This window comes from Diadema setosum, chromosome 22, assembly GCF_964275005.1.
Source record: "Diadema setosum chromosome 22, eeDiaSeto1, whole genome shotgun sequence".
Lineage (NCBI taxonomy): Eukaryota > Metazoa > Echinodermata > Echinoidea > Diadematoida > Diadematidae > Diadema > Diadema setosum.
Window position 1 is genome coordinate 2901839 of NC_092706.1, and position 12731 is coordinate 2914569.

Consider the following 12731-nt stretch of genomic DNA (forward strand, 5'->3'; position numbering starts at 1 on the left):
GTGTATTCTGAATAAGAATTATGTATGCTTTCATTGACTTTTTTTTTCTTAGCTCCATGCCACCTGCAACCTTGAGAAGAGCTGGTTCAACGACTGGTTCACTGGACATCTTAACTTCCAGATTGAGCACCAGTAAGTCTCTTGCACAAACCTCTCTTCAGTCTGTCAGCATTTGCCACTTATTTGAACTGGACTGTGCTCTGTGATCTATCATCCTTACCAGGGTATAGTGACAGCAGTAACAAATTTATAGTTGGACAGAGAGATGGATAAATGGATGGAGGGGTGGAGGGAGGGAAGGATGGATATGATATCAATCCTTAATTCAAAAAAAAGAAAAAAGAAAAGAAGAAAGAAAGAAAAGAAAATCTAGGTAGTTCCTGGCAGATTTAAAATGCAACTTTTATTTGGCTCACAATTGTGAGGTATGTTTTTAACCAGCAAGCATGTGGGTTTATGACACAGTGAACTGTCATACACAGTTATCCTTTCATCATGGAGATATACTGTATATCAGGGAGGTTTCAGTAGACGATGCGAACATTAGATTATGCGTGTCCTGCAAATTTCTGTGATTGGCGTGGTTACAAACTTAACATTCTGTGTCGAATGGAATCTACAGTGGTAGTCAGCCAAAGTAGCAATTGTCTAATAGAAGCCCCAATGCATCTGGAGGGACAATACTGTTTACGACATAATATGCACATTTGTACTAGGGAAAGTCACAACTCCCCTGAGCTAATGCAGTACTCATTCTCAAAAGAGCTTGTAAGGCACAATGGACCATACAAATCGTAGTTCTTCAAGGTTGGTTACTTTCGGCGTCGCACAGCTTACTGTGTCGTCTGTAGAAAACTCCCAAATTTCAATCCTGTAACAAGTGTGTGTGAGACTAGTGTTTGGGATGAAACATACTTGATGGATTGTTCTGCGTTTACCAGTGACGCTGAGCCTCCTAGTATTCGTGTCCTCTTGTTTTTTCACCCCAGCCTGTTTCCGACAATGCCTCGCCACAACCTGTTCCGCATCTCCCCCTATGTCAAGTCGCTGTGCAAAAAGCACAACGTAGAATACAAGACCAAGACTTTGCTGGAGGGCTTTGCAGACATTATCAGGTAAATAAAACATAAGTAATCAATAATGATGATGATGATGATGATGATAATAGTAGTGATAACATTAATTACATCCTGCTTTCATTTTCAAGGGTTCCTGGGTATTAGCCTCATAAGAGGGGTCGCACTTAACTTTTTTTTTTAACTAGCCAGGCGGACTACTTAGAATCAATTTTGACACTGAAGCAATATTTTGGCTAGCCAGACAGACTAGTAACTTCATAATTTTGCGATTTTTAGCTAGTCCGACCTGATTTCGGGTGGCCAATGGCCAGCAGACCATCGCCAATTTCGAACCCTGCATAAGGTTCTAGGCTAATTAACCCAGACCCTGACCCTAATCCCGATCCTAAGCCAAATTTTAATTTTACCCTAATCTTTAATCTAACCCTATCACGAAACGGTATTTACCGGATGGGGGCGAGGGGATAGTTGTCCTGATACAACCTTTAAAATGCATTTCTTAAATGTGAACTTCTTGATATTCAAATGCTTGTCAATGCTGCTGCCCCTGTATGAGTCATAGAGGATTCAGTACTAATGTTAAAGAAGCTGGCCATAGAGTAATAGAGGGGATTGCAGAGCTGAGAAAGAGTTTTGTTCTCCCGTTCTTGCTTTAAAAACAAGGTAATAAAATATGTATTGCATCGCTGTGATTCTTTTGAAGCTTGTGGAGAGTAAAATCTAGAAATGAAAAAGAAAGTAAAAGATAGCAGAACTACCTAGTCTCCCTTATCCTGCAAGAGGCTTCCTGAAAACTTCAGTACAAAATGTATCTTGTCTTGTCCTAACACAAGAATACAAAAGTCTCCCTTATTGGGGATTTACTCCCCCCTCCCCCCCCCCCCCCCCCCAATTAAGGTGTATGTCTTTCATATACGTGGAAAAGAGTCGTCATGATTGCTCTTATGAAACTCGCTGATTTTAAAGTGGCAGTGGCGGCAGTCCTGCCGTAGACCTTGAACAGGATTACCAGGTCTCTGTTGGCATTGATGGAATGACATAACGTGTTAATTTCTATATGTGAGTTCACTCACCTCTTGGTTAAATAGTGATAGCCTCACATGCCTTTTACATGACAACAAGGTTATTGTGATTATTGCTGATGGCAAAAAGCAAAGTAGTTCTTCATTCCAGTCTCTGAGTCGGGGGTTTTGGAGTCAGCAGGTCTTCTTTCAAACAGTTGTGAAATAACACTTTGTACACCATACATTTCGGAGTACAATATTTTACAAATTGAGACTTAGGAGACAATTTTACAAGAGTTTGAATTCTTGACTGAGAATCATAATGACAAAAGAGAAACAAGTATATTCTATATTCAGGATTCAAGTTAGTGATTTTCTACCCTGGAGACGATTTTTGTGTCACATTTATATTATAGGATGTGTTGTTTTACGGGTATTAGTTCACTTGTCAAATTCTATTTAAAAAAAACATACACACAAATCTGCGAAATATACCACATATTCAGTATCAGTGGTGATGGTTACAGGTGTGATGATGATGAAGTTAATGATAATGATCATAATTGTAATGATATAACAGGACCAGCAATACTGTCAAAATGGTGATAGTAATAATGATTATGATGATTAAAGAAATGATGATATTAATGATAATGATGATGTCATGATGATTTTTTTTTTTCACTTTTTCTGCGGCCATTCTCTTTCAGGTCCCTGAAAACCTCGGGCCAGATCTGGTATGATGCATACTATCATCTACAGGATCAGTATGAAGAAAAATAACCACAAATTGCTGGTAAACTTAGCAGTGGGTGAATGATGTAATTTTAGAGTATGCACAGAGCAATTTTGCTTCCCAAATTTTGTACTTGGTTTGCCGTATGTTCTGTTTCTTGTAGTTAGAGAACAAGTGTAACTAAATCAGTCAGAATTTGGTCTAGAGCATAATTAGGATATGTGTTTATGATATTCTGTGACAGCAAAATCTGTTCCATTGCACTGAAGTGCACTGAAAATGTATGTAATGTGTGTGTTATTGGCATCATAACTGTGTAAATGTTGAGATCACTCTGGATTTTTTTTTTCCAGGTCAACATTACTGAAGACTTGCATGAGCTGTTTTTATCTAGGATTTTGTAAAGAATAGAATGAGAATTTTAAAGAGAAACAAAAATGTTTTAGGGAAGCTTGAACAGTGCCATCACTCACCCCTGAGCAGACAAAATCAGAACAGAACAAGACACAAGTGGAGTATTAAAGCATGTAATCCTGGATCTGAAATCTGGAGAATTGTCAACATACCTGTTTGTTGCCATAGATTTATCATTTTAATAGGAAAGCAGTGGCATATCTATTCCCAGGACACACATTGTCTGATTGGGGATTGATCCATTTACTGAGGCATTATGATGTTCCAGTCTCTCGTGAATGGCAAGGCGACAGAAATCAGGATGATGGGGGAGGGCTGTGTGAAACCCACACACAATAATGATTAAAGGGATAGTACAGTATTGGTGGAGATGGAAATTAGGCTTTAAAGGGTGTGTGCAGTTCTGGTCGAGGTGAGGATTTAGCTTTTAACATTTTGCGAGATATTCAGAAACCACTCTGAGATGTCAAAGAGCATGCAATTCTAAGGGGTATCAAAAGTTTATTTGATGAAAATCGGTTTTGAAATGGCCAAGATATCGAAAAACAAGGTGAAACAAAAACATCCTAATAAAGGTGGGGCATGTCGCCTTTTATTATTATCACTTTTGGGGATATCTCAGCCATTTGAAAACCAATTTTCATCAAATAAACGTTGCATCCCTCTTAAAATCACATGCTCTTTCATATTTCATAAGAGGTTTCTCATTATCTCACTTAGGAATGTTCAAGCCATGAATACCCACCTCAACCACTACTGTACAGTCCCTTTAACTTGCGAGAATCCAAGAAAACACTTATGAAGTAGTACAGAGCATACCATTTTAAGAGGAATTCGAAGTTTATATGATAAAAATCGGGTTTGGAATAGCTGAAACATCCAAAAACAAAGTAAAACAAAACGATCGTAATAAAATGTGGGTCCCACACTTTATTAGGATCGCTCTGTTTTGGATATCTCAGCCATTTCAAAATCAGTTTTCATCAAATAAACGTTGAAATCCTTATAGAATTACATGCTCTTTCATATTTCATAAAAGGTTTCTCAATATCTCACCAAAAAAATGATAAAAACCTGAAGTTAAGTTTTAACCAAAACTATACGATCCCTTTAAGTTTTCATCCCTCTATGCCAAGTGGCAGAGAAACCAAACCAGATGATGTGCTGACTCACAAATGAAGCACATTAAAGGATGTGAAGAGTGAAGTCTTACAGATATAGCACGCTTTATAGCACGCTGGAATAGAGGCAGTAATTTCTGATGTGTTCTTAAGATTTTGGTCCACATTACTCTTATCACCAAAATGCCAGTTGAGGGTGATGTTGTGTGAAAGTGGACTGCAATTGACAGCTACTGCCCACTACTCACATACCAACCTGACATCGCTTTTCGCAGGCTTGTGTGAGTGACCTATTGCTCGATTGTGTAAATACATGTATCTACTCTGCAGGTCTCATTGAGATATTGACATTCTTTTCTTGTGTGTTGTAATGCTGTAATTGAAACAAAGAACAAAAATTAAGTGTTAAAAAGTGTAACATGCCCCCACACCCATGTTTTCCATTTTAGGAGCAGGGTGGGGGATCACTTATGGAAGTAGCCCATCGGATTCGTCATGGTAATGTGGAAGAGAAATTCAAGTTGTGGAATCTTTGTCAGTATCTCAAAATTAAGTCATAGTTGTAGCTGCAGTGTTACATTATCTAATAGGATGAGGATGAGGTAGGTGACAGATGACCCTGTGCCTCTTTCAGAACTGCAGTGAACATGAAGAATGGATTGAATTTCTCCATGCCTTGCCATCAATTTATACACAAACTTAAGAGGAATTCTGTGGAATTTTAGACAGGCATGAGACATAATGAAAGAACATTTCTGCATAAATGTGATGTGGTGATTTGGTAAACTGTAGTGCTGTGACAATTGTAAAGTGGCATTTTCAACTGCATGTGTGTTAAAAATGCTAATTTTTTAACTTTTTGTTTGTATGTGCCAAGGATTATGGTAAAATGAAAAAGGACATATGGTTAATGTATTTGTTTTCTAATAATTTCTCAGGCAAACTAAAATACCTGCAAACATAATACGTACATTGTTTGATATCATGAGATGCACATGTATTGTCTTTAATAAACAAAAAATTAATTGTAAGTGATTTGGTATGCAACCAAAATATCTACCTTGATGTAAGCCTGACATGAAACTGCAAGAGTACATTGTAGATTCTGTCAAATTGAGACACCACCACAAGCATTACCTCAAGTATTGGAAATAATGATGTATCAATCACCAAAGGGGTTCATCGTACCCTGTGCCTGTGCCTACAGTAAACATTAAATCACACAGTGTTTATCTGTTATGTGGGATTTGAGAAATTATTCATCATTCCTTCTTTTCTTTTCTTTTTTCTTTTCTTTTTTTGTTGTTGTAGGCAACAGTGCCGGCAGATTTCACCTTGTCTGTTGTCAACACGTAACTCTCAGAAATTTATCATTCTTAGCATTTATTCGCAGCTTGAATGTCCTATGCATTTATGTTTATTAGTCTATTTTTAGACTTGAGAAGAGGAATTTACTTGAATACCAGCATGCAAATTGGAGCATTTCAGTGTATAAGGGGATGTGGGTGTAGTCTCAATAGACAAGATCGCTGGCTCAGATCCCAAGTGATAGGTAAGCTTTCAGGCAAGATGTATACGTCCCTAATGACCCTGTTGTGGATGGGTTACCTCACAGTGCTGGGGTAGGAATAATGCCAGGGTCGTCTATGAAAAAGAGTGCTTTCACTCAGAGGCTGCCCTGAACAGATTTTTACAACCATCCCAGATCAAGCAACATGCGAGAAATGTATTTCTAATGAGAGATCTCATTGTGTTTTAGACCTTGTATGTGGGTTTTAAAAAATCTGCCTCCAAAGACACCAAATGCAAGATATCTGTACTTTTTATTCTCCTTTTTTGTAAGTTCTTATTCACATAATGTGACATAAAGTTTGTGAATCATGATATGCCTGTGATACATGTAGAGGGGATATCGTAAAGTTGTGTTGCAGGACAGTTTACTTATGGAAGCAATGAGAGTTCAGTCTGTGGCAAGTAATCTAAAGTAGTGTGTATTGAATCAAGCTTTTGTGTAAAGAAGGATACACATCACTGCTTTTCATTTTTCAAATGATCATATTTCTGTATTAGGTAATTCATGATCCAATTTCAAGTTGTGACAATGAATATGATGTGCTGAGATTTGAAAAAGGCAAAATCTATTTCTAGACTATTTTGTGCAAATGCTCATTTTCAAAAATCATGCAGATATTTTTGTAACCTGATAGTTCTCATATACATCCACTTGTACAAATGAATTATATGATAGTTTTGGGTTCTTTATGAATTAGCATGTAGTAAAACTTTGCCATTCTGAATGGCATTGTTATTCCCCTTGATTGGCAAAGTACTGTACATAAACGAGTAGCTTTAATATCAAAGCTCTACTAGAGTAATAGGCTTTAGCAAAAGTTAGAACTGTAGAAGTAGTTAAACAAAGTGTAGATGGTTATCAAGAAGGTATTTCTCATGATGGAAACCATCTTGGTTAGATGGTAACAAGTCCTTCCCTAAGAGGGCTGTGGTATCCATGGAGTATTGATCCAACAGACAAAGATTCTGATGGAAGGGGCAGAAGTATCCAGGCTTGTGTGATGAATTACAGCATCATTAATCTGGAATTGTCCTATGAGGGAAACATTCACTGTTGCCAATAAAAAAAAAAAAAATTAAACAATCAAAAAGAATACCTCACTAAATATGTCATTGTGTTGGTTATGTTATTTGTTGTTCTTGACAAGCTTGCAGCCAGATAATGCTGGAATGATAGAGATAATGATTAGAAAAATAAAAACTGTGGCTGCAAAGACTGCTTTTTATGTACCATCTCCATTTGTAGCAGTTGATGACCATTTTGCAGACTAACACAACTTCATCACCCACATGTACGACAGAAGGGACGATTTCTTCTTTTCATGCAGACTGTCGCATCTTGCTAACAAACTGTGGACTGTATGTTTTACAGTGCCAAAACATTGTGTCAGCTCTATGCATTTATTACTAACTTTAAGCTAAATTTGAAACTATTTTAAGCAAAGCAGTTGGTAGGTGTCCATGGTCTTGATTGGACCATGTAGTAATTCTGCTTTAGTCAAAAATCTTATAATGCTTTTGATTAGAGACACAATCGAGATAACATAAGAAGCAGCTGTTTTTCTCTCATTTGTCTAATATGCTTAATATGTTTTTGCCAATATTCAAGCGTCTGATTAACATTTTACTTTGTTTCTGTTTTATTTTGTTTTAGTTCTTTTGATAGTAACCCAAAATGCCATGTTAGTGCAATTGTAAACCCTCACCTGTAAGCTGTTGATGCAGCACAATGTGCTAGAAAAATGTAGATTTATATTGAGAAAAGTAAAGTTGACTGAATTACTAGCGTAGATTTCCTCTGTACAAAACTTAATTGCACGCCAGTCAGACATTTGTGATGACACAATGCATTTGAACTTTGTCTGGAGTGACCATCAGCATTGCAGAAAGTCATGTGCTAGATTTTTCACTCATGTGAGTACCAATATTTCAAACAGGCTATCATGTCAAGGAATTAATCTTTTTTTTATGTGTTTGTATTCTTGTGTTGGTCATTTTATATGACTACTTAGAAGAAAAAGAATTGTGCGTATGTGGTGATTTTGCTAGTTGCCTCTAAAGAGGAGAATTTTCAAACATTTGGAAAACATTCAAAGACTGTTGACCACTTAGTTCGTAATTGAGGCCCATACATGGTTTTAAGTGTTGGTCATGAACATCTACTGTCTTGCATGCATGGCAGAAGGAATAGCTTGATGTACGTGTTTACTGGAAGGTTGATCTTGAATTTAATGTTTGTAGTGGACTGTGTACTGTGTGGTATACTGTGTACAAATTCTTTTAGAATCGGCAGACAGTTTTGTTGTCTGAGCAGATTAAAAAGACTTCTTGTCAACTCCTGTCTGCATGCATGCATATTTATAGAGCAAAATAATGTGATTCAATCAATGTTTTACAAAGAAGTATGAATGCAGTGTTCTGTTTTGTCTTGACTTTTTTCCCCTATATTGTAAAATGAGTATGTTACATTAAAAGTGTACAAATATGAGATTCTAAATCTTTGGTGAAGGTTATGAAATATAAAGAAGCAAAATACCCTTACAAATAAAAATCTCCTGTATAAGGCCATTTCATAAATTCTTTTTTGTGTAATAAGAATTTACATTATGTCAGTTAGCTCATCATGTCTTTTAGCAATGTATATTGTACTCTGTTTTGACATTGAGACAAATTGGCTCTCTTTTTTTTTAAATATATATGAAATAGTAATTTCAAATATATAATCTGAGAACCAAAGAGAGTGAGAACATTTCTTTCTTTCTTTTTATTAATTGGCCTTGTACTAAACAAAAAAATTTAAAAAAAAAAACTTTTTTTTTCTGCATAAGTTCCAAGAAAAATAGGACTAACTTGTTCTGCCGGTAATGCAATGATTGAACATAAAAACATGGAGGGCATCTATAATTCACTTTACTTTTTGTTGTTGACAAGTAGGAGAAATGTGCTTGTTTTTGTGGAACGGTAAAATACTTTCTCCTTCTGAAGTGAAAAGAATAAAGTGGTTTGTATTGTACGTAAACAAAGTGTCAGATGTAAACGCTGTGTGTGAAGGAAATGATTCGTTTGCTGTTGTTTCTTTCTGGTTCATTAATGATCTTCGCTTCCGTACCAAGAAAAGAATGTAGATATAAATGCTGTTAATGTAGTAACATACTGTACCTTTAAAGTTTCATTTCAAAGATGTAGGCAACTACGTTTGCAAATTTATACTAATCATGTCCTTATAGCATGTATTAGAACATTTACTCCCTCTTCTTTTATCAATCTGAAAGGTACATTGTATATGGAAAGATTTGTTCTTAAATCTACTACAATAAAATCAAGGAAATCTTAATTTTTGGGATAGAAACAGGTTATGGGTCATTATGGTCATTTCTGTAGTAACTGCAGTTATTACAGTGTAAAATAAATGTAACTTTTCAATATCTAACTTGCCCCCAGATCCTGTACATCTGGATGGTTTCATTTTGCAGCATTCATTTCTTATCCATTTACCCAAGATGTACTTGTTTATTGGGGACAAAAACTGGCAATTTGTCAATCAGTTGCAATGAAAACTGCAATTTCTGTATCATGTTCAGTAATTTTACATCCTGTTAAACTGACCTTGATGCCGATTGCAAAGCACTGTAAAGATTGCATAGCCTTTCTTTTTTTATTTTTTACTGTGATACTTGTCCAAATATTCTTGCAATGTTTGCATTGTAAACAGACTTTGGAAAAAATGACAGAAATAAATTTGATAGATGAAATCTCATTAGCTTTTACCTGATATTCAAATGCTTTGTTCTCACCCCAGTTGTTGCTGCTTGGATATTCAACTCTGAACTCCCTGAATACCGTGGTACTGTAAAAGTGGAAGTTTTCGTGGTGTTGAAATTTTAGCGCATTTCGCGCAACCATAAGATAGCGCAAAAATAAAAGCATGTGAATATTTTTGCTTGCCGTATGTTCCAGTAGTAGATGTCTTGATTCCATGGCATTAAAAACACTCGGAACTCTTCTAAACTGGCCGAGCGCAAAAAATTAGTCGCGCGAAAATACATGTATCCACCTTTTCAGTACTGTGGCATTTCACTGTGGGGGTGACAAAAGCTTGCATCTTAAAAGTGTCTCATGTTCAGGAGAGAAAAAAAAAATTGCAGCCAAACCACTGTAACAAATGGGATCACATTTCCTTTGACATGCCATGGTGGCTTCTTTTGGGGGGTAAGACAGCTTGGATTTGGACAGGACATCATTTAAATGATGATCTGACAATTAATCTTAAAGGGACTGTACAGTACTGGTTGAGGTGGGGATTCATGCTTTGAACATTCCTAAGTGAGATAATGAGAAATCTCATATGAAATATGAAAGAGCATACAATTTTAAGAAGGATTCAATGTTTATTTGATGAAAATTGGTTTTCAAATGGCTGAGATATCCAAAAAAGTGATAATAATAAAAGGCGACAGGCCACACTTTTATTAGGATCTCTTTGATTCACCTTGTTTTTGGATATCTCGGCCATTTCAAAACCGATTTTCATCAAATAAACTTTTGATACCCCTTGGAATTGCATGCTCTTTGACATCTCATATAGTGGTTTCTGAATATCTCGCAAAATGTTAAAAGCTAATTCCTCACCTCGACCAGAACTGTACACACCCTTTAAGAGTGATTTTCACCAAAATTTTAGATACAAGGTCTTGTCACTCCACAAACAATATGCTACACACACACACACACACAGATTATATCCATTTCATTCATTGCTCCTCACTCTATGCAAAGTGGTACAGTGCACTCCCGTTTTAACGAAATGCTCGGGACCGGTAGTTTTCTTTCATTATAACGAAATTTCGTTATAAGCGAACAAATACAATATGAAACGAAAACAAGGAAACCATGCATATATCATATTCTGTTTGTTGAATACACATCATACACTGGAAAGCTATGTGAAATGGGATGTTACCTTTTTTTTATTTCATCGAATATTACATTTAAAAGAGAGCATATGAAGTTGTTTATATTGTCACACATGTACAGAAAATGACTGTTAAGGATTCAGTTACAATTCGCTATGCCAGAGGTTCGTTTCTTACAAAAGTTTGTTAATATGAAGGCTCCTTATTCCGAAGTTTCGCCCTTCCCGGGATTCTGAAGGTTTGTTCATTTGAAGCTTCGCTCTTCCGGAGATTCGTTATTACGAAAGTTCATAATTTAGATATTAATATATTGTTCGTTTTCCAATGGTTCGTTGATACAGAAAATGAAATGAGGTTCGTCATTCCGAAGGTTTACGGTAAATCATAAAATGAGAAAGGTCCACTATTCCGAAGGTTTTTTAATCCGAACATGAAGTAAGGTTCGTTATTCCGAAGAAGGTTTGTTAATCACAAAAATGAGAAAGGTTAGCTATTTCGAAGGTTCGGTTATCTTTTAAAGACGATTATAAGGTTTGCAATTCCTAAGTTTTGGTAGTGGAGTTATCACTTCTGGATTAACGAAACTTTTTTTTATTAATGTTCCGATTAACGAACGTTTGGAATTCCTATCATTTTTGGTTTAATGAACAGTCGTAATAAGAACCCTATTTCATTGTCGGATTAATGAACCTTATTAATAACGAACCTTTGGAATAACGCCAATATGTTCGTAATAACAAACCCTATTTCATTACCGAACTAACGGACAGATAAGTGTATCAGAATCTTGTGTGTTTTGTAATAAGAACCTTCAGAACAATAAAACGAACCTTATTCAATTTAAGACTATTGTAATACAATAACGCAAGTTCACTCGAAAACACACGGAGCGAACACACAGTGATTGAAGCGTTTGTCCATGCAGAGACGCTAGAAATGCTCGTTCCGCTCCGTATTTATGAAAGCGATCCGCATTTCGTTATTTCGGAGCACATTTCTTTTGTTTTTCTTTGTCAGTGGTGCTCGGAAAAAGACTTCGTTTTAACGAAAATTTCGCTATAACCGTGTTCGTCATAAGTAAATCTTTTACCATAGACTTTAATGGCAATAATTTTGGGACCAGAAGTTTTACTTCGTTATAACGAAATTTCGTTGTAACGGGAGTGCACTGTACTACTAACCGTGTTCGTTTAACGGGAGTGCACTGTACTACCCTTCATAACTTCATACATGTAAGTCGGACCAAATTCCTTCAGAGCTTAGAAATTGAGTTTATTCAAGTCTGTCTTGGAGCATACGCTGAGCATGCACTCATGTAGTGTGGATTGCACCGACGTGAAAGCACAATATGGCCGGAATTCACACAAAATCAGTCAAAATTTAGTCCATGGATTATGCAAATTTCATCTGCGTACATATGCGTGTGACAGCTCGGATACGCCATCAGACAACCAATACAGAAAGTGTGAAAGGCACACCCATTTTGGGCTTGTGTTCTTCCATGGACAAAATTGAAACCATGGATGTGATTTTTTACCCCCTTCATGACTTTGGGCCCATGACTCTCATTACATTTCATTCTCTTTCTAACGATCAGTAGTGCGATTCTTCCATCGAGTTGTTTTTATTGCAACTGATTGACAAATTGCCCTACATTGATGTAAAGCAAATGAATTTATCATTTTTTCAGTAGGAGCCATGACAAAAGAAATCACGGGCATTACACAGTACCCGCTGCATGCTATTAAGGATTTAGAACCAGCCCTGGCTGATGGTTGGAAACTTGGTGGTCTAGTGGATAAGAAGCCTGTCCAGTGATCAGGAGGTTGTAGGTTCAAATCCTGCTAGAGTATGTATGCCCAGGATTTCTTTTGTCAGAGCTACTACTAAAA

The 12731-nt window shown here is 36.5% G+C and overlaps 1 protein-coding gene across 1 annotated transcript in view; it reads left to right on the forward strand.

Moving 5' to 3' along the window:
- Positions 1-3254, forward strand: part of LOC140244992 (acyl-CoA 6-desaturase-like) — a 38753-nt gene extending 35499 nt beyond the window's left edge. The window contains exons 10-12 of the mRNA XM_072324583.1: positions 53-132; positions 990-1115; positions 2794-3254. Of these exons, the coding sequence (XP_072180684.1) occupies positions 53-132; positions 990-1115; positions 2794-2866 (279 nt within the window). The 3' untranslated portion in view covers positions 2867-3254. The remainder of the gene's footprint in view (positions 1-52; positions 133-989; positions 1116-2793) is intronic.
- The last annotated feature ends 9477 nt before the right edge of the window (positions 3255-12731 follow it).